Source organism: Macrobrachium rosenbergii, chromosome 25, assembly GCF_040412425.1.
Source record: "Macrobrachium rosenbergii isolate ZJJX-2024 chromosome 25, ASM4041242v1, whole genome shotgun sequence".
NCBI classification, from domain to species: Eukaryota; Metazoa; Arthropoda; class Malacostraca; order Decapoda; family Palaemonidae; genus Macrobrachium; species Macrobrachium rosenbergii.
Window position 1 is genome coordinate 19,526,321 of NC_089765.1, and position 23,216 is coordinate 19,549,536.

A 23,216-nucleotide genomic window follows, 5' to 3' on the forward strand; every position below is an offset into this window, starting at 1 on the left:
CTATTTGTCTGTCCGTCCGCACCTTTTCTGTCCGCCCTCAGATCTTAGAAACTACTGAGGCTAGAGGGCTGTAGATTGGCATGTTGATCATCCACCCTTCAATCATCAAACATACCAAATTGCAGCCCTCTAGCCTCAGTACTTTTTATTTTATTTAAGGTTAGCCGTGATCGTGCTTCTGGCACCGCTATGGTTGCCAACAACACAGGCCACCACCGGGCCGTGTGTGAAAGTTTCATGGACAGTGGCTGAGAGTTTCACTGGGCCGTGTCTGAGAGTTTCATACAGCATTATACGCTGTTCAGAAAACTCGATTGTGCCGAAGACACTTAGGCCCATTTTTTATTTGTTTGTTCTTGCCTGTGATAACATACAAAACCACACTGTTTGATGTTGTTGTATCATTTGCTCATTGGGTTGTTGTTGTTTCTTGACATATATAGATTTTAATCGTGTTTGCCTGACTACATAATAATCTGAATGTTTTATTGTTTTATAGAACTTATAATCGACGCCATATTGTGGCTTGACTTTGGATTAACCCTTTTTAATCTTCCAGTTATGGCTGTTAAGTAAAATTCTTTTACTGTACTGATAGGCTGATATGATTATATTAATAAGCTGTATTGATATATTATTATCTACAAGTTCAGATTTTATACCAAATACTTTGATTGACAACCGACCTTTTGCGTCTAGTGTTTAAGGGGTCCTGTGTTACTATGCAAAGCCAAATGTCGCAGTAGTTATGCTTTTGTTACAATAAATATGTAAATGACATCCTCTTTTATTTGCGTCTCACAAAAGATAAAATGTCTTATGACAAAAACATACTGATATTCTGTTATGGTAGCTATATATATATATATATATATATATATATATATATATATATATATATATATATATATATATTATGCTGCTTTGAAAGGAAAGATTAACAATGTTTGTATGGATACTTGATCTCTCTCTCTCTCTCTCTCTCTCTCTCTCTCTCTCTCTCTCTCTCTCTCTCTCCCCTCTTTTATTTGCCCTCCATTTTAAATTAACCTATTTACTCTTCTTTTTAATTTGTCTCTGCTAGATCCTCACATTCTTTTCACACACCCACACACACACACACACACACACACACACACACATATATATATATATATATATATATATATATATATATATATATATATATATATATGTGTGTGTGTGTGTGTGTATACAGTATATATATATATATACATATGAATATAAGTTATATATATATATGTATATATATGTATTTATATATATCATATATATACAGTAGATATATATATATATGTGTGTGTGTGTGAAATGTTATGCAATCATCACACCTCTCACAAGCAGTAATGACTAGTAAGGCACGCCTGTTACTCCGATCACTTTGTATGACGCGTGGACTCATTCTCAAAGATACGTAGCTTCAGCGAGATAAGCCACGTTTATGAACATCCCAGCGTTACACGTGTGTGTGTGTGTGGCAATATATGATGCATATTCAGCACAGCAGGTGTTTCGTAGGAACACGTGTTATGCTCTCACACGTTTTAAGTCAACGTTCCTGACGGCATAATGTCACTGAACGTAACAGTATACAGTATATATATGTATATGTATATACATGTAATTATATATATATATATATATATATATATATATATATATATATATATATATAGAGAGAGAGAGAGAGAGAGGTAAAGAATGTGCGGAACGGCTGAAAAAAAAATCGAGAAGATTAAATGCAAGTGAAATGGAGAGAGAGAGAGCTTTAAAAGTGAAAGTAAAAATTCTATATTACATTAAAAATGGTCATTACATACTGTACATTTCAGAGAGAGAGCAAAAATTCTTTATTACATTAAAAATGGTTATTACATACTGTACATTTCAGAGAGAGAGAGAGCAGTATACTGTTTCTATGAGTGGTTTCGTACTAGTATTAAATTTTCAAAACACTTCCTGGTTGGTAGACTCTCACTATACTTTCTGTAGTTTATTTTCCTTTTCTTTGATGCGATATACAAACACAAATTCTAGCATACTCTCTTACTGCGATTTTAATTCATAATAACAAAAAATTCATCTTGTGAAAATATGGACGCTGAATAAAACAGACATTTAGTTTAAAAGACTCTAAGTAATACAAAGAAACTCAAACAATATCAGTCACATGCTGTGTGACACATCAGTACTTTGCGGATCGCGCAATTGCGCATTTGGGAATATAACTCCCTTGCGCAAAGTTCTAATTTCACAGCTTTCAACATCTAATTTGCATACCTTGGTGGCGCGTCACTTCTCAAGAAACAAGGAACAATGAAGGAACAAAATCATTCTTTAGTTTATTTTTAAAATATGTTTACATCAAACCATTTTCCTTCGGTATATAGAAAAGAATATTATGAAATTTGTATGTTATTCCATTATGATCAAATACAAAAAACACTTTTTCATGAGTAAATTTATATATTGTCCATAATAAGCTAATAAAACACCACTGATTTTTTTTTAAATAGTGAATTTGTATATTATTCCATTATAAGCAAATACAAATACCATTGTTCATTTTAATATTAAATTTGTATATTATCTTTATAAGCAAATATAAAAAACTAAAAACGAACTTTTGAATACATGTTGCTGGATAGTCTATATATATATATATATATATATATATATATATATATATATATATATATATATATATATATATCTCTCTTGCTTTGTTGTGCTTTACTGCAAATAGATTATCAATACTACTTGGGCATTGCAATTATTGAAAAAAAGAGTCAAATGTAGTCCCAAAGTAACATTCAATTAATTATTCATTATAGAAATAGAAAGAGTGAAGAATTAACTAGATAACTCAGCTTCGTATAGGAAATTAATAAAAACATTAATATTTGAACAAAGAAATTAAGAGGAAAAAAGACCCGCTTGAAAATTATGAAGGAAAATACGATTGGCATTGCCGTTGCTAGCTTGCACAATGGCGCGCTACGTAGATGTTGACTTTAATATTTATGTAAGCGTGTTTGTAAAAGTATCCAAAGCAGCAACTTCGCAGTCATTATTATTATTATTATTTTTATTATTATTATGGAAATTTGTTTGACAGATGAAAATTCATGGCTCTTATTATTATTATTATTATTATTATTATTATTATTATTATTATTATTATTATTATTATTATTATGTTTTGGAAATGTGTTTGATCATCAGAAAATCATGGATCCGAAGACTATTATTATTATTATTATTATTATTATTATTATTATTATTATTATTAATAAGAAAATCATGAAAAGACTAGTAATAATAATAAAACCCCCCCTTGTAACTGTGGACCGCCATTAATATTCATTTTTACTTTTTAATATCTTAATCCTTGGCTCTCTTGACGCGTGAATCTATAGTGCATGATCTACTGATTCATTTCTTCCTCCCAATTCTCCTCTACGCAAACGGTGTAGAGAGTAGTGCAAAGACTTGGCCTAAGTCAAGAATGTTTTGGTACCCTAAGACCAGAGGAATAATAAAACCATTATTTTGCAGGTTGTCTTTATTGTGTTATTCAGGGATGTTCATTTAAAGCCAGAGTTAGTTTAGAATAACGAAAAACAGTTAAAAGTAATTCAGATAAACTGAACAGAACCTTTGCAGTGAATCAGTGTTAAGACACACAAGTAGTTAATTGACGAATTTTACGCAGTAACTCATTTTGTAACTAAACAATACGCAGTAACTTATTTCGTAACTAAATATTAAGCAGTAACTCATTTTGTAACTGAACAATATGCAGTAACTTATTCCGTAACTCATTTTGTAACTAAATACGCAGTAACTTATTTCGTAACTAAAGATTACGAAATAACTCTCTTTGTGACCAAATAAAAAGCAATAACTCATTTTATAACTAAACATTACGTAAAAACTTATTTTGTAACCAAAAACCAAGAAAACGAACGAAAGGCAAAACCCAGCATCGATTACCTTTTACAGCATTCGTCTGTAACGACTCTGCAAGATAGCATATACGTACGCACTCGCGTAGCCTCTCGCCGCAGGAGCTTACAAGGCCATGTATTATCCGCAGGCTTGACATATACGTTTCAGAGGCACCCGTTGGTACGTTCTCCCTGGATACGTTTTCGCCGTCTTTGCGTATACGCGTCGTGCATTCCAATTGAAACGCACAGAGCATTTCAATGAATGCGTTCGTATCGAACCTGAATATAAGCATCGTGCATTCCAGTGAATGCGTTCGTTATCAAACTTACATATACGCATCGTGCATTCCAAATTCCAATGAGCGCGTTCGTATCGAACCTGCTTATACGCAAGGCCTTGCTTATACGTATCGTGCTTCCACATGTATACGCGCGCACAAAAACTTATTGTTAACGCGGGTGCTAATACGTAACAGCATCCTTTCTCCTTCTACGTGGATAAAAAAACTGTATCGATAGTAACTATTTACGTTACTCCGTTGTCCTCTTCAGATGCGCTTGTTGCCTGTCTGTTGTCTCTGAATCGTCACGCTTCGCCCAACTACTGCACTTATAAATGTTTTCGAAGGGTTGCCCTAGACCTAGAGCCCGTGCTAGCACAAGGCTGGTTTTAATTTAATACTAACTAACCATGCATATGTTCGCATTAGTGTCTATATTGGCACATATCTGTAACTGTCATTTTTCTACGTGTATGTGGTCTCATTTGCGATGAAAACAGCGTTTAATTCTTTACACAGACCACTGATTATGTAGGAATACCCAAAAGGAATATGACAGATAGCTCGACTACTGAAATAAATTCTTACAGTTTCTCATTTTCCTGGCGCTTCTTCCTATCTCTGGTCAAGTCTTTTCTTTAGATAAAACTGTCTAAAGGGAAAGAAGAATTATATTTATCATAGCCTGGCAACAGCTTGCCGCTGGTGGAAACGGATATGCTCGTTCTTGTGAAGTTCACAAATGATGCGAAAGTCAAAACTATAACGTTTTTATGACACTGTAAATGAAGAGCCAAGAAATTGCTTTCAAACCGTCATAAATAGTTTATGGTATCCGGGCAAGCTAAACAAAAAATCACTGTAATGATCTAAAAACGTTTTATACTTTATATAGGCATTTGTTTCCAAGGTAATAATGTTAACAGAACGCCCCGGGATATTTCCTGAACGTTGCGTGTTGTTGATAACACAGCCAGTCAAATTATGAGGTCCAAATTATACAAATTTGACATTCGGGGTATTCCCCTAGGACACCCGGGCAGGATGTACAGTAGGCTTGAAACTGAATCTGAAACAAGAACGGCTACGGAACCGTTACTCAGTGGAATGCCAAGGAGTATGACACAATACTGAACTGGTATCCGACCTTGTGGTATATGCGTTGACTTCTGAAGATTTTAAAATAAGAATTACAGTGAAAACATTGGTTAAAGTATGCGTTTATTAAATTCAGGTAGAGTACCATTTTTTTCATTCAGATTCCTGTTATTTCTCTGTTAAATTGGTAGAATGTACGTATTTGGATGGCAAGTTAGTAACAACAACTAAAAGTAAGGTTAAAAATACTAGATAAACGAACGAATTGTCACTTATTTCAGATTTGTGGAATATTTATTGGGAGCAACTGAATATTCGACATTTTGCTACGAAAGAAAACTACTGCTCTCTTCTGGATACAATTAAATGATGGGAATCGGAGAGAGATAGAGAACAAGCATGAAAATTATTATGGAAGGATTTCATAAGAACCTTGCCCAATGCCATGTTGATATTCTGTTACTTTCATTAGTTTAAAATCTCCTGTTCTTGCAAAATAGATTTGGATTATCTACTTGAAATTAAGCCAATTTCCTGACTACATCCTTTAGGGTAGTTACCGATTGTTGTTTGAGGGCTAGACCAAATAGACAGGGAGGAATAAATGAATAAATGTATATCTATTGAAAGGGTTGAGCAAGGACAAACCGAGATAAATGAAACTTCCGTGCAAAGGAGAATATACAATAAATTATCATTCACTGGTTTAAGCAACTAACCCAGAGAGCCGTGCTATAAGAACATCTTCCCTACTACTACTAACACTGTTCTCATAACAAATGTAAACAATTCACGTTGGGTGTTGATGGTTGATCTTGTATAAGAAGAAACCGGTGTTAAGTCAGTGTGAGTGTAGTCTTACAGATGAATTTAACTTTAATCATTTCAACTTTGCCAAATTTAATTGAATTAGGCCTATTGATTTTGGCGTAGGCATACTCTGTCTATCCTAATTTTTGGACCGGTCAGGCTACCTTGTCGTAACTGAATTTCTAAACTGGTATTAAGCCAATATGGTATTGCTAATAGTGTTTGTGTTGTAATTGTTACGAATATATAACATAATTATAGTTTAAAAATTTTAACTCAAGATAAACAGTTTAAAATACATTAACAAAATGGGTCATTTCTTCTTCTTTTAACGTGCTTTTTTCCCATTTGTATGGGATAAGCATGATGACCTTCTTGTGAAGGACTCATTACCAAAATGGGTTATTACATTACGCTAACTGAGTATTTACATTGTAAGTGAATGTCAGTTTGGCTAAATTCACATTAAGCCCTGTCAGAAAAACACAGGCCTATTTTGCACTCATAGTTGTTAAAGTAAACAGTCGTTTTAATTTGTAGGAATTTAAAGTAAAATTTCGGACAATTTTTTATGTCATATGAGAAATTTGACATTCAGTTCTGTTAGAATTAAATGACATACCCATTAATCCCTCCTGCCAAATATCAGTAATGGGGTACCACAGTAGGAAACTGGTGTCTTATTAGGTAGAACTAAGTTATAGGTACACAGCAGGTATTTAGCGAGAAATGGCAGTTTCTTATAGTATTTTGGATGCTTATTAACAATTTAATGTTAATTTTTGGTGGTCGACTGTAATTAACTTACAATTTACCTTTGAACTCTACCCTATGGTAAGGGGGACTCCTGCGATGGGAATCTGGGGTTTCCATGGGGTAGACAGGGCACGGGTACGTCTGTTTCAAACGGTTCATATCCCGTCTGGCAAGTGCAATAACTTAACGGGGTAACTCCCCCTGCCAGTACTAAACACGAAGGAACATTCCATTTGGCCGACAACAAACAAATGCACTGCCAGTGTCAGAAGCAAAAAACCAGTTTCAAGGTACTGCACTTGCCGGACGGGATATGAACCGTTCAGACGAGGCGTGCTCTGTCTTGTGGAGGTCGCATTGTTGGATGGACTTTAGGGGACAATTACAGGTTAATTACAGCCGACCGCCAAAAAATAACGTTGAATTGTAAATAAGCAACCAAAATACTATCCTATTTCTCGCTAAATACCAGGATTACTTAGAAATACCTCTTATTAGATTAAAACAAAAACTAATGAATTTCAGGAGTGCATTGTGACATACCCTTCTTAACTTATCCTAACCTAGGATGCTGCATCCTGCATGACCGAGGACACTCCATTACCACCCTCTAACCCCAAATGAATACCTTAACCTAAGCTGACCTTATTGGGCACCCTAAATTTTGGAGTAAAATACAGGGATTCAGCTTAACCTAACCTAACCTAACCTAACCTTTTCTTTCTTAACCTAACCTAGGATACAATGTCTGAACTACTAGGAGAGTTACTTACATGTCTCACATAGCTTGAACAATACTTACTAGATATTAGATCAGATGATCTTCTACAGTTAGGAATTTCATGGAATGTCAGTGTTTGGAGGAAGGCAAGCTACCAAAGAAAAGATTAGAATCTCCTGCAACTAAAGATTTAGTTGGGAAAACCACAGCGTTAGTCATTAATTGCTTGTCTGAACCACTGCAGTATTACATGACTGTGAATTGCATCCCCGAGCAAATATCATTTAAACACAAATTCTTAGGTTTGTGGTTCAGATATGATCAGTGACTACTGTGTTTTTTGGATATTAGTAGTCAATAATAGTCAGGAGACTGGCAGAAAAAAAATGAAATTGAAGATCTCTACTTGAAAATGTCGACAGGGTAGCTTTATCTTTTCAGTCAGTTCATTTATGGAACCAACTTTTGTGTTGTGTCCTGTTAAAAAATTTGCTCTTCCATATTCTGGTTCCTCAAACACCTCTCATCCAGTCAGGTGTTTAGAGAAGTTTGCCATCCAGTTCCTCAGACCACAATCACTGTTAAGGTCTAGAAACTAAGAAAGTTTAGCTAATTGCATTGCAGTCAGTTGTACAGTATATGTGAGATATATAGTGCTTTTCACCATCAGCTAAGTCCTTCTTAGAAAGAGAATCTTCTCTACCAGTAACTTGCACATATAAGGATCTTAGGTTGGAACCCTACAGAACCACAAGAGCTAGATATGCTAGGTAAACAAGGTTAGAATATTTTAAAAAAATAATTGGGATAATATTGAAAAATTGAAACAGTTTTATCCACTTAGGTTTCTTTTTGTTCCTAACATTGAGTGCTCACCTTGTATTGTTAAATTGTATAGTGTTTAATCTACATGATTAAATTGTATAGATGAGGAGAGATCATTTCAACTTTTTCAGAAATCATGTTATACATGGTAACTCAAAGGCATTTTTGTCTTAAATGTGGTAAATAAAATTAGGTTGCATTTTGTAGTATAGTTAGATATTTTTTTATATCTTCTTTAAGTAGAATAAATGCAAAATACAGTATCTAAAGAAAATTGTCTCATAATTTTATTCAGGTTGGAGATGACATTGTATGTGCTGTGGAGGAATGCTAAAAGTTTGGTCTCTCCTTCAAAATTCTCCCGACGGATCACATCCAGCAGAAGTATTGTTTCTTCAAAGAATCTGTGTTCCGAAGTTAGAGTAAGGTTTGCCCCAAGTCCCACAGGTAAATTTTTGTTGCTTTTAGAGTTCTTTATTCAGTATATTATAGGAAATTTCAATGTCCATGGGATTCAGTGATGCATGGTGCAATACTTAATACAGTTATCCAAAAGTTTTACCATACAAGAAAGTAACCACTTGAGTTCATACAACAAAGAAACATCTAATTAGTTTTTTTATACAAACCCATTACAGGTATTTGTATTTAACTGACTTTTGCTTATCAAAGGAAAGAAAAGCAGTTGTCTTTTTGTTATCAAAGGAAATGAACATATGTGGATCATAGGGTCTCCAGCAGTTAACTGTTTCACTTTTCAGGTAATCTTGCCAGTCAGGTATTTAACTGACAAGAAGGTACAAGAAATCAGTAGGTTTGGGAGGTGAGAACTTAGGACATAATTAATGAGTTTGTTTGAAAAGTTGATTTTGATTTTAAAGAATTAGATTTGTTTCACCTGAAACCAACTACTGATAATGCAGGCCAAATCACAACTTAGTAGACAGAGAGATGAACGTATGGTACAATTATTAAAGTTTTACTGTATATAGCCTTATTGCAATTATTATTGTAGTGTACATTGTACACTACATACTGTACAGTACATACAACTGACTAATGATTTCACCATGTACTGTATGTACTGTACTTTGCACAGAAACTAGGATCCATAGTAAATATGAATTAGTGAATGAGAAATGCCTTCAGAGGTACCTACCACACGTGGGACTATTTGTAAATGGCAGGAAAAATATCATTGATAAAATTATAGTTTTACTACTCAGAAGCCTTGTGTAATATCTGTTGCATTTATAGCACTGCATTCAAATTGTTTAAAAATATTTCAGCTTATTTCCCATTGTAAACTTCATTAGTACTGAGTTCCAAATCCTTTTTCAGGTTTCCTTCACTTGGGAGGCTTAAGGACAGCGTTATATAACTACTTATTTGCTAAATCCAGAAAAGGCAAATTTATTTTACGAATTGAAGATACAGATCAGACAAGATTAGTCCCAGAAGCAGCTGAGAAACTTGAGGCAGTCCTAAACTGGGCTAAGATTGTCCCAGATGAATCTCCATTTGTTGGAGGGTCATATGGGCCTTATGTTCAGTCCCAGAGATATGAAATTTATGGCGACCACATCAAAAAGCTCTTGCATAATGGAGCTGCATATAAGTGCTATTGCTCTGAGACTCGACTGGATTTGTTACGCAAAGATCTTCAACGAAGAGGTGAAACTGTGAAGTATGATAATAGATGTCGAAATCTTTCCGCAGCCAAGATTGAGAAATTCGAGAGACAAGGTGTGCCATTTTGTATTAGACTGAAAGTAAGTTCGATGATTAAATTTGATTCAGTAAGATCACAGCTTAGAATCTATAGGCCATATGAATAAATTTTTTAAGTATTAACTATGCTGATGACAGAGTAAGATATAGCTACACATCTAGGTTTACTGATGATCTCATTTCATTAAATAATGACATTATTTGATGTTACTTCTATTTACACAAGAGTACTCGAGTGTACACCTAATAATGGCCCATGTAAAGAAAGCTACTTTTTAAACATTAACATTTTATTAAATTTATCAAAAAGTAACTGTTCACTAAGATTTCTTTCCTCAAAATATAGTTTATTGAGATGTTAACTAAAATAACATTTTAACTGATTGCAAAACTAGACAAATTTTCCAGTACTGTACTAACATTGAGAATTTTTTTTGTAGTTGGAGGACATCACGGAACCTTTTGAAGATTTAGTTTTTGGATCAATCCTGAACAACATTGCTGAAATTGAAGGGGACCCAGTACTCGTCAAGACAGATGGTTTTCCTACCTATCACTTTGCTAATGTTGTTGATGATCATTTGATGGGTATAACTCACGTCCTGAGAGGCATTGAGTGGCAAGTATCAACTCCAAAACATCTGCTTCTATATAAGTAAGTTGAATGACTTAATGTTATATTGCAATCGCATTTTGTTAAATAAAATAGAAGTATTGTAAAAACTAATGCTCATGGTTTCAGAAGCATGTGTACTATGATGCTGAAGATAGCATTTGAATTAGCCGAGTTTAGTGTTAAATGTTTATTTTATACAAATGGCAAGCCTATTTCTTTCACAAGTGTTTATATACCTAGTCAAAAGCAGTAAACTGAGAGTTAAGAATGGTGCATTGTTAGTGTCATCATCATCAAAAATTCTAGATCTTCATCTGTCCCTTTAAACTATAATTTTCTGGACTTTCTTATAGATATGCAACTATCCTTCATGTAATTTGGTCTGGTAAACTAATCTGACACAGAAGTTCACCCTTGATTCTGTGTAGTTATATCTGAGTTCAATTTTAAAAGTCACTTAATTGTAAAACTACTTGAAAATTCTGTACATCTCTTTAGCTAATCATACTTTTTGTATAGTTGTAGCATTTGTTGTTATAAGTTTTTAATGTGGCTGTTTTAATTGTTTTATTTGCCAGAGCATTTGGGTGGGATCCTCCGAACTTTGCTCATTTACCGTTGATTACAAACTCCGACGGCACAAAACTCTCCAAACGTCAAGGGGATCTACATGTTGAATCTTTAAAAGCCAAAGGTTTCTCATCTACTGCTGTCATTAATTTTGTCACCAACATTGGTGGTGGCTTTGAGAATCGAGAGCATAATGCTATTTACAGTATAGATGAGTTGATTGAAAAGGTAGGGAGTTGAATGTTGGATTTTACTGTATTTGGTCATTGTTTTGAAACAGAATGGAAAGCATATTAGCCCTTATTTCTCTTTATATCCTATTCTAATAATGGTTTTGTTGAATCTTTTACATAAGTTCAAACCTTTGCTTTACAAAACCCATTTACTTGACATCATTTACAGTCAAATGAAGCCTTTTAACTGAAAAATCTTTATTTGATGTAATTGTGTGATAGTAGTTAACAAGTGGAATGGAAGTACAGCAGGCTGAGTAAAATTGAGCTTTGTTATTGTTAGAATAATTGTAGGGAAAGGCAAGGAATTAGTGGAGATACTAACTAGATGAAATGTTGAAATTTACCATATGTATAGGGAGTAGGATATAAAGGAGCAAACTCAAACAAGCCACACCCCTGAATGCCTTCTTACTTATGCCTGTATGCCTTGAGCCCTTGCAAGCAAACCTCAGCACTCTGTCTTTCACTGTATCCCCTTTTCATTCTTCTGTGTATGACAGCACCTGTAAAAATGTATGCAATTTTCTTAAGGAAATGTGCTGTTATCACCGTCAAGGCAATTGCTTTGAAATTCTTATTACATGTACTTGGTTAAGATGAATATAATCTATCTCTGTTGTCTTGCTAATGATAAATCATAAAAATTTCATGATAATGGAAACATTGTGGTGATGCTGTGACCATGATATTGGTTGAATCTTAGGTAAAGAGTTTATATGAAAAAGTAAATTATTCTTTATTAGTAATACTTTCATCTAATCATAAGTTGCCAGCTATTTAAAGAATCACTTTACAACTTGACCTTTTAAGCTGCAGATTTAGAGATTATAATTGGTTAAAGAATAGACCACAACTGTTGATGTAAGAAAAATTCCTTCACTGCTTGAAAGAAAAAAAAACTTTCTTTTTTAAACATATTTCCCTTGTTAAGCACTATATTGTTTCATCCTCTTGTTTTTTACTCTATGTTTGGAAAGTAATTATATTTATGTTTAATTCTTCTTGTTTCAGTTTCACCTTGAAAGAATCAATACTAATTCGTGCAAGTTGGAAATTGAAAAATTGTCTCAGTTTAACCAATTACATATTCAGCAGTATTTAAAGTCGCCCTCAGATGCAGCGCTTCTTATTACAGAGCTCCGTGAGTTGTTGAAACAAAGCTTTCAGGACAAGTAAGTTGTTTTAGCTCTTTTTTTTTTTTACATATCAACATAAAGTTTCATTTAAAATATGCTTTTTTATAATTTCTTACTGGGTACCAGATTTTAGTGGTTACATCCTACTTTAAATAGTCTGGTACTGTATTTGGGAATGTCAGCTTCCTATATTTGCTGTGTTCATATGATCATATAATCATTAGCATTTTACTTTAGATAGTTTATTATGGGGTTGAAATTGAAAGGAGTTTTTGCCACTGTCTCATGTCTTATACATTCTATGGGAACTCACTGTCTGGTCTAAGTCTTCATCTGTGCCCTTTTTTCTTGAATTTCTGGGCCTTTCTACTGGTCTTTGCCCTGCTACTTCCATGTGTACTTTTTTTTTTGACTAGCTGCTTTTCTGTCATTCTCATCATGTATCAAAACCTGGTTAATATTTGAGATCGAGTCTGTGTGTCATTTGCAGTATTATCTTCCCAGTGCTTACTGAAGATGGCAGTAGAGATGAAGAGTTTCATTCAAAATGGCAACTTCATAATATCAACTGATCTTAAAGATGTGCATTCCCATATTCCAATTAATTGTTCCTTGAGGAATTACGTTCTTTCTTGTGGCAGGGCAAGATCTTTCGGTGCTCTTTCAGTTCATGGCCATTTTCTTCAGACATGCAATGACCATGAAGATGTTATTCAAGAGTTAGCCCCAGATGCTATCTGGGCTTGTAGAAGGGGCATCTGGTAAGGTGAAGTATTGAGAGAACTTGATGGTAATGTCCTCTCTAGCAGGAAAGTGCTGGAAGCATCTCAGCTTCACCATCTTGTCTCTTTGTATGGGCTTAGTTGTCAAATGGGTAAAGTTGTCCTATTTCTTTCCAAGACAGCATTTTAATTATCTATAAAAGTAGACACCATGACTCCCTTGATTTGCTCAATCCTCGGCAGAATTTGAAATGCCATGTGTGGCTGTTTCTCAGCCTATCAGACTCTTCTGGTCTACTGTGGCTGAACATAATAAGTTACCTTTCTTTGCTGGAGTAGCTGGTGCTTTAACCGAGGCCTCTGCAACTCCAGTTAAGTGATCACTGATTTGCATCCAAACTTCCAAAGGACTATCCTGTTGAGATCTAACAGGAGGTTATGTTAAACTTAGTGGTAGCGAGATATAGCCAACCTTCTCCACATACTCTTTCCCTTTGGTTGAAGAAATTTATTCTGTCAGCTATTATGTTGTTGTCTTAAGGACTTGGACCAATCTCCACACACTTCACAAGGCATATCTGTGCTACAACCCTTACAAGTACTACGTAATACAAGAAATAGTTTCTCCAAGCTAGATATAAGAATATAATCTTTCCATGAGCAGTACCATTACATCTTCATTGAATTATTGTGAAAATTAGTTTTTTAAAAATGCTAAACCAGATTTCTAAACTAGTCATATTGAGTTTGACACCAAGGTATTTTTAATGATCAAAGCTATGTGGCCTGTAGGTAACAACTAACTATTCAAGAGAGCAAGAAAATATGAACACTATATAAGTATGTAAAGCAGATCACACAGTTATAATAAAATGTAAGCAAACAAAGTCAGGTCAGTGACACTTTGCTAAGTAATGCATTCAGCGTACCACAGCTTAGCCATGCTAACTTGTATAAAAGGCTAATTCCTATGTACAGTACAAAGAACAGTTAAACAGAATGGCTTTTCAAGTAAAAAAATGCAGTCAACAGCAGTAGCAAAAGGCACTGACCAGGAGGTTTTGATAATTACAACTTTACATATATTTAAAGCACAAAGATCCAGGATCATAGATAAGAACAACTGTCATCAAATTATGGAAATCTACATTAAATTTCAGCAGAAACAGAAAAAATGCAAAATCACCTAAGGAAAAGTATGAACTGGTCAAGTTCATAATTTTCCTTAGTGGTCAAGTTCATAATTTTCCTTAGTGAGTCTGTGGGCCAGTCATGCTTGGAATGGCCATTTTCTGCCTGTGGAGGGACTTGAGAGCCCAAATGATAAGACAACTAAGCTGGATTCTTGTGTTGACCTTGTCAGGGAAAGAAACTGAGTTACCTGTAGACATTTATAAAGTGACGGGGGTATTGTTGCCAAAATAAATTAATTTTACTTTTAAAAATAACATTTTTACCTTGCACATGATCCCACATAAATTTTGTGTTCCTTTTGATTTTAGATCTTTGGTAACTGATTTTTTCTCCCCCATAGTTCATGCGCTGGCACTCTCCAAGAAACAGCCCTCAGTGATGAAAGATTGTTCAAGATACTGTCTTGGAGCAAGGACAGAATATTTAGGCTTTCTGATCTTGTAACCCCTGAATTTTCATATATTTGGGCTATTCCTCAAGATTTGTCATTCCAACAGCTTCCTTCAATGTCAGCTGCTCCAGGTAATTGTTTTACATTATAGCCGTAAGTTATACAGTATATGTTTATTTTTGAAAGAAACTAATTTTGAAATTTTGATAAGTTAAACATATCAGACCTGGTATGACTAGTTGACTTATCTTAGATGTTCATTTTCCATGCATAAATTTCATTACTATAGTATAAAAAAAATTGTGCCAGGAAAGGGCTTATTTACATTTTTGAATAACAAGATTATGATGGGTTTAAGCATTATTTTCAGAGTTTTGTGTGTCTCTCAGAACTAGTGCATTTCATGAGTTGGCTTGTGTTTATTTTCCATTTGTTTCTTCATCGCTATCTTCATCAGCAATTTTGTGTCTTTTTTTATTTATAGGAATGAATTAACTCCACTCTTTGTTTTGTGTGTTTTTTGCCAGAATTCCTGTCAGGCCCAAGACCTCATCTTTTTCTGTGGTTGATATCCTGCCGTATCACTGAACTGTCTCTTCTTTTGTATCATTACCTTTCTAATACTCTCATAGGTGTAAATCTCAGCCTTTTGTTTTTACGCCTTCTACTCTTGCAATACCAGCATCACAGTATAAATGTTGTTAAGCTAACAGAAATGTTCAACCTCTTCCAAAGGCTGATGCTCAACCATTTTCCTTGTAGTCAGCTGTCCTACATACTGAGCTTGGGAATCATATGCTGTACGCCATTATAATTTTTCCATCGTGACCATCTGTGATACCATCTGTTTAGATTAAGTATGTGCATTCTGTAATGTATTAACCCCTGAAGATGGCCATTTTCTTTGCACCTTCTCCTTTGCTTCCTTTCAAATCATCATATATGGATTGGTCTAACACCTGTATTCAGTCCTTCCTTTATTTCACTCTTATGTTTCTTGAATGTTTCTCGGATCTCCTTTTAAGTATTCTGTTAGCTCTGGGTCATTGGCATTAGGTATCATCCAGTTTAATAATAAATTTTTGTACAACTTTTAAGGTTCATCTGTTACCTTGATAAACAAATAGTTCAGTACTGTTCCATGATGGGTACCAGCATTCATCTCGGATTTTTCTGACATACCTTCCACTGCCTCCAATACAGATAATGTTTCATTATATAGTACTGTACCACCACATGCCCAGTGAATCTTTTGCCTTTGTAATGCCTTTTTGATTGCTCATATCAGTATTGTCACACACCTTCACAAGATCCACAAAATATGGTATAGCTAATTTCCTTTTTGCTTGGTACTTTGCCACCAGTTGCCTTGCTGTGAAAACCTCATTGTCCAGTCTATCATGAGGCTGAACAGGTAGTACAGTAGGTCAGTTTTACAGATTTTATAGATTTTATCCAGCATCTTCACTTGTTTTATATTATATTTGTATGATCTCATTCCTATTTACTTTTCACACATCTTATATATTTTCACACAGTTGGGAATCACTTTTTCATGTGTATGTTGCTATCACTTCAATTTTATTTTTATGCAAACCTGATTAGTCTTGTTTAAGACTAAAAGGAGCAACAGTTTATCATAAGTACATTTGTTCAGTTTTTTCAGTGGGGTAGGGAGGTCAGGCAGATTTATTGTAAAAAGAGATCATTCATAATAACACACCATTCTTAAATATTTCCTTCATTGTTTCAGCTGATGTTCTGCACACTGTTATTGAAAATGTAGCTGCCATTCCTGAAAGCAACTTTGATAAAGAGAATGTTAGTAAATCTGTCAAGGAAGTTGGAAAGAAATTTGGATTAAAGACGCCAGTTGTTATGACACTTGTGAGAAGAGCTGTGAGTGGTTTAAAGGTAAGTGTTGAAATAGTGTTCCTTTGTTTCACAACAAAGCCATTACTTATAATTAGACCATTTCATTTTCATCTAATCATCCTAGACACTTTAGTCCCTCATATTATAAGAAAGGTAATGGTAGTCAGCACTACACACTGTCAGGTCTCAAGCAGAGAATGAGTGTGTGTATTTGTATCTGTAGTGCAGAATACAACTATTGTCCCCAGCTCTCTGCTTTGGATTTCATTGTTTTGAAAGTTCCCTCTATTCAGGTACTGTACTTTTATTCCAGTTCATTAGTACTTTTGCTTATATGGCAAAGAGATTAGTAAAATTCTCCCTCGGTTCCTGAGACAAAGTTGATAACTACTAATTAACATCCTTAGAACCAAGTAACTACCACCTCGCTTCCTTTGATCTGTCGTGATTTGCTGAGAAATTTGATAATTGAGCCTTTCTTGTTTTTTTCAAGAGAAAAGTGAATTCTGATGTGCTTCAAGTCTAGTGTTAGGTTTTTATTTACTGCATTCCTTGTATTTTCAGTGAGTTTCAATCATATTGTTTTTCGTTTACTTCACTGCTAATTTTAGGTTATGCCTATTTATATTTAAAATTAACGTTGCCATATAAGGCATATATTACATTAAGTTTGCTCTTTACTCTTAAGTGTCCTCTTCAGTGTAATTAAGTATTTTCTACTCTCATACTTTTAAGTACTTGTTTTTTGTGGTGTTTACTGTTTGTCTGGCTACCACTCTTGCAATGCCCTGCTAAATGGAAATGTAAAGGAAAGAACTAGTTCTGACTTGAGTAATGGTTTCTCTTCAAGAGCATTCGCTGCTGTTGTTAGCAGATACTGCTTCCATCAGCTCCCAGAATGAGGCATTCCAGTGGCGTGCTGCTAATTATGATTCACTTAGTTGTGTACAGTGTCAAACCCACTTTTGTAGCTATGTTTGAATATGTTCCATGATATTCTAAGGAACTGTACTCTTAAGAACAAAGCACACCAGTCCCACATACCACTTGAATAGTTGTTCTAGTAACCATAACTAAGACAAGGGAGGTAGTGTCAGCTCGCAGCACCAAGGCCGTCCTAATGACCATTAAAGGACAGAATTCTCAGACTCAAATTTTGGCATTTTGGAATGTCTTGAGTATTTCAAAGCCATCTGTATTAACACCATGACGTCAAATACCCTCTGTGTAGGAATTGCAATACAGTATATTCAAAATAAAGGTATATACAAACTGCCTGCTATTTGTTGTTCATTAATTCATAAATTTTGTTTTTCAGCAAGGTCCACCAGTTGGAGAAATGTTGGTTATACTCGGAAAAGAAACTTCCCTTCAGCGTCTAAAGCATGCCCAGTTGCTGTTATGATTTTTGCAGCCACTAGGTATTTGTAAATATTAAATATTTTTATACACACTGATTTTCATATACCTTTTCTACTCACGAGGTTAACCAAAGCATAACACTGACACCTTTCCTATATACTATATGCACATCTTAGCCATTTTATTTTGCTGTAGGGGACATTTGTCCCCTGTATTGAAGGATTGTCTTTTGTTTGCATTTTTCGAAATCACTTGAATTTTTAGCCAAATATGAACTGTATTAAGACTACTGAAATACTTATTCTTTGACAAATTTTACCTGTATTTGGACCTTAGTGATAAAATAGGGTTGTAGTTATTAAAATGCATGTATACAAGGATGAGTAGTTTTAACATTTTTGGTTTTATTATGTGACTGACAAAATTTTACGTAGAACTCAGAAAACTAGTCAAGGTTATTTATGAAGGATTAATTGTCGTTCACTTAAGCTGTTTTAGCATTAGTCGAGTGCCTGAGCCTGGAGTCAGAGGTTAGATAAATACAGGATACTTTCACTAACTGATGCAGTTCTTTCCATTGACCAAGGAAGTTATCAGCAAGTGGAGAGATAATCTGCCTTGTCATAAATTGTAGAAGAGAGGCTAGTTTTCAGTCAAGTAAATTTGTTAATGTTTTAGGGAATGTTATTATTGCTGCTGCAGCTGATGCATACCCTTCTCTGTTTGAGACATTATTATGTATTATCAGTTTAGGCATAACCAAAGTGTGTATAAAGGAAAAGTCCTTATAAGGGTAATTTTTCGTACTGAAAATTATAAGGGATAAGAAGATCAGTCATAATGACAGAATATTTATAATAGTAGAAGAGTAATTAGTCAAGATGAGTAATATCAAGCAGAAGAATAGAGCAACATAAAGCAAGGCCCTGTATTAACAAATGATTCAATTTAACGTTGTGAAAATTGGCAGTTAACAAAAATATTCCAATTGCATGAGGACCTAGGCTTAGGACTAGGTAGCGGCTCAAGGCCATTACAAGCTCACCTTCATTGTCCCACACATTACATACAAGTGTCAGCCTTTGTGTAAACAGGTGGTGAAAATGAGAGGATACAGTGATGGATACAAGATGCAAAAGGGTACATACCACTGCCCCACCATTGTCAGGCCAGCTACTGTAGCCAAGAGGAAAAATACAGTATACAATTGTTACTATGGTAACTTCAGTCAAAACTTCATGGTGATATTTGTAAAGATAAGATTATCATTATATAATAATAATGATAATAATAAAATTACACATTTATACAATCAGGAATCAATAAAAACATTACTTTATATGTGAAACAGTACTTTATACATCATACTTGGATGTCTTACCATCCCACAATTTCCAGATCGTAGGTCCCTCACACAATCGCAGCAAAGTGTCTACAAGGAAAGGTTATGTCTAATGAATTAGAATTGACAAATGTGATATTCCTATAGGGAAATCTTCGTAAAAACTTATGCAAGAATCCAAATTATTTTATCAAAATTATATTTACTTTTAGACATGGTCTTGCCACATTAAATTTGTCAACAAATTTTATTAAAAGCCAGGATGGAAAGCCACACTTTGCAGCAGTTTTTCAACAAAAACTTGCAGTTAAACATACACCACATCTGGTTTGATAATCGGCCGAGGACAGGAGAATTTTAAGTTATTCCCCAGACCAAAAGTAAAATTACCAGATACAAACCCAAATTTTACAAAGTTTAATATTTTATCCTAGAGCTATAAGCCATAATGAGTATAGTTTTGAGTTATTAGCTTAGTTAAGAAGTGCATCTGTAAGGCTTTGCTTGGAACCTGAGGTAAAATATAGCCACCCTCAGTAGCCAGTCTTTCTGTGCCTAAAGGACCCACACTACTGTAGTTACAGATACAGTATCCAGTTTACACTAAACAGTTCCTATGAAGGTGACTTGCTTTGCAGCGTCACAGTACAAGTGTACCTTATTGGTTACCTAGCAAGGGACCTACAGCTTATTGTGGAATCCGAACCACATTATAGCAAGAAATGAATTTCTATCACCAGAAATAAATTCCTCTAACTCTTCATTGGCCGGCTGGAGAATCAAACGCGGGCCTAGGAGAGTGTTAGCCAAGTACAATATCGACCCTTCCAATGAGGAACTGTGTCACAGTACAAATGAAAGCATTGACTGTAAAGCATATATGACCACAGTACAAATGAAAGCATTGACTATAAAGCATATATGACCACAGTACGAATGAAAGCATTGACTATAAAGCATATATGACCAATGCTAATTATTAGAAGTATCAAGACGTAGATTTTTAATGTTTGGATTTGACCGTTGTATCTCGATAACTAAAACCATTAGGAAGAACATACTTTCAAGAGATCTTTGTTTATGTTTTGGTTCTACACACTCACTCTGCTGTATCTAAATGAGATGCAGGCATTTTACAGGTGCTTCGTGTTGATTACTTGTACTGATTGTGTCATAATTAGTTCCAAGGTCAGGTTCACACTTGAGCTCCCATTTAGAAATTACATGCTTTGCTGGGGTATAGAAATGTTTCATTTGTATACTGCAGTTTTGATTATAATAATGAATGGTAAGATAACAGATCTTACTGTTGTGTCCAGTGTATTTTATTGGCTTTGGACTGTGTCTGAGTGATGGAAAAATCAGGTAATAAGGTTGTTATTTAGTTATATGTAGTTATTGTCAGATAGACTGTGTAATTTCAAAATTGATCAATAATCATTTTTCTGTAGCACTGTCCTTCAAGCAGTTGATGTGCCAGTTTTCAATTAGCAAACTGCTGAACTGGTGCTTGTCAAGATATTAAAAGACGGGTACCATCTATGCATATTTTTTCTTGAAATGGGACAGCTCCGGAGAAAAACAGAATCAGTCACTGTCACATTCAAGGTTTTCCAACCTTTTTAAGATGGTTCTCTGAGATTTATGAGAACACTACCATATTTTTGGAAACTGTAAAGTAGGTCGTTTAGTAGGGCTTATTTTAAATGTCACAAAAACTAGGTTATTTTCCAAAGAAGATTCATAAATAAAAACTTGTAGGACTCGAGTATTTATCAGAAACGTATTAACATTTACTAAATTTGCATGCATAATGATACATATCAGTATATAATAGCATACATAGATATAATATTGAATAATAAACTAGGAAAACTAATATTCTTATAGAAACATTTTTCAGTAAATTCAAAAATTTTGCAAAAGGCCTGTTTTACTGCCTCACATTGGTACAGTTAAATAAGATTAACTACACAAAAACCATTTACAAAATCTATAACTCTCATGTTGCAAATTTACATGGACTTGTTCTTGGCGTGAACATTTCACTAAAAGACCTTTAATGGATGAAAAAAATAGCAAATTAAACGAGTGATTCTCTTTAACAAATGAATAAAATGTAAAGAAATGAAAGTGAAATGCTTTGATGAAAAAAAGCACAATCTTTTAGATAGGTTCTTTTGAACATTTGCAGTGCAGGTGTTTTACAGTGTAGTACAGATGTTTGGATCTTTAATTATTTTATATAATATCATTCATTAAATTAAGGATGCTATGATACGCATAGAAAAAAATCGTGAAAAATATAACTTTTTACTATTAATGTAACTGTAGTTTACAAAAAAAAAAAAAAAAAATTGAGTACGAACCCAAGAAAGACATCAGCTCTCTCTCTCTCTCTCTCTCTCTCTCTCTCTCTCTCTCATGAAAAATGCATAACGTGGAAGAGATTGGCAAGGCTTTTTGTATTGTACTATATCTCACAAATTTACCAAAATAAAAAAAGTACATTTGCATGGTCGAGAGTGATACTTTTTATATATTTTTTTTAAAAACTAATAGTGCTTTTATGTGAATGTGCTAATTGCCCCAAATATGGATAATCAAGTGTAATGAAGATTCCCCAAGGAAACATCCATTTTACATTTAATGTACCCAAACCAGTTATGCAGTTTATGTGCAGGACTCAAATCTAATGAGTGAAACGGACATCATATGCTATTTATATGACTGCTGTTCTTTTATCTACCACTTCCTCATTTATTAGAAAGAGAAGGTGATATAAATATGTCATAATCATCCTTTACGAAGAACTATTGAAGGCTATTTGTTTTAACTATTGAATGGTTCGGTGATTAAAAGTCAAGTCCGAAATGAATCGTGAAGTAATTGAGACACTGTAGAACTCAGACTTAGTGGTGGTTCTGAGGCGAGCAATTCTCATATAATCTCAGTGCTGGAATTACTCTTTATAGTGAAGCAGTTTTGGTTTAAGAGTAGCACGCATTGGTGCTTGACACGGGCACACTCACTGCCGTGTTGTGGTAACCAAGGCTGTGCGAGTTTCTCTTGAGCGTAGTGATAAAATTGTTCATCAATTTGTTCCCGTGACTTGGCAACTCCACAACACTACTTATTCCATAGCATGTCTTTAATCCAAGGACATTCAAAGGCTTACTATGATAAAAAAGAATAAGGTTATTATTCAGGTAAACACGTCGTGTAATAACATTTTTAATTATTACTTCCTGTACTCTTTGCTGCACCAGCAAAAGCAACAGCACTTTGGATCATAGCAAGATGATAGACCAAATCCACAAATTTAATGTGACTTGGCTTACACTTCTTATTTATATTTTACACAGTAAAACATGCAACATTCTCTAGACACGGAAATAGAAAACTATTCAAGAAAGGTAAACACTAATGGTATTTTGAATGAGAAACCATACGCTTTCCGAGCGCTATTTGTAATTCTTTTAGGAATCAGGAGCAGAAGTAAACCTTCGTATTTGAATAGCGTCTGTTTTCGACATCCTCTAAAATAAACTATTTTTAGTATATTTTATTTTTTTT

The 23,216-nt window shown here is 34.4% G+C and overlaps 1 protein-coding gene across 2 annotated transcripts; it reads left to right on the forward strand.

Annotated features, from left to right (window-relative positions):
* The first annotated feature begins 6,077 nt into the window (after positions 1-6,077).
* GluRS-m (putative glutamate--tRNA ligase, mitochondrial) lies at positions 6,078-18,387 on the forward strand. Of its 2 annotated transcripts, none has more exons than XM_067127031.1 (9): positions 6,078-6,199; positions 8,761-8,912; positions 9,807-10,237; positions 10,637-10,851; positions 11,391-11,610; positions 12,630-12,790; positions 15,011-15,192; positions 16,815-16,975; positions 18,255-18,387. In XM_067127031.1, exons 2-9 carry the CDS (start codon positions 8,768-8,770, stop codon positions 18,339-18,341), a joined length of 1,602 nt encoding a protein of 533 aa, XP_066983132.1. In that variant the 5' UTR covers positions 6,078-6,199; positions 8,761-8,767; the 3' UTR covers positions 18,342-18,387. The 2 variants fall into 2 exon arrangements, with proteins under 2 accessions (XP_066983132.1, XP_066983133.1); XM_067127032.1 differs by having other exon boundaries at positions 18,259-18,387.
* The last annotated feature ends 4,829 nt before the right edge of the window (positions 18,388-23,216 follow it).

Excerpts from the sequence above, each read along its gene's own strand:
- GluRS-m (XM_067127031.1), top strand. The coding sequence starts at position 8,768 with ATGACATTGTATGTGCTGTGGAGGAATGCTAAAAGTTTGGTCTCTCCT. Across the intron at positions 8,913-9,806 it reads GTTTGCCCCAAGTCCCACAG|GTTTCCTTCACTTGGGAGGC; the intron begins GTAAATTTTTGT and ends ATCCTTTTTCAG. Across the intron at positions 11,611-12,629 it reads TAGATGAGTTGATTGAAAAG|TTTCACCTTGAAAGAATCAA; the intron begins GTAGGGAGTTGA and ends TTCTTGTTTCAG.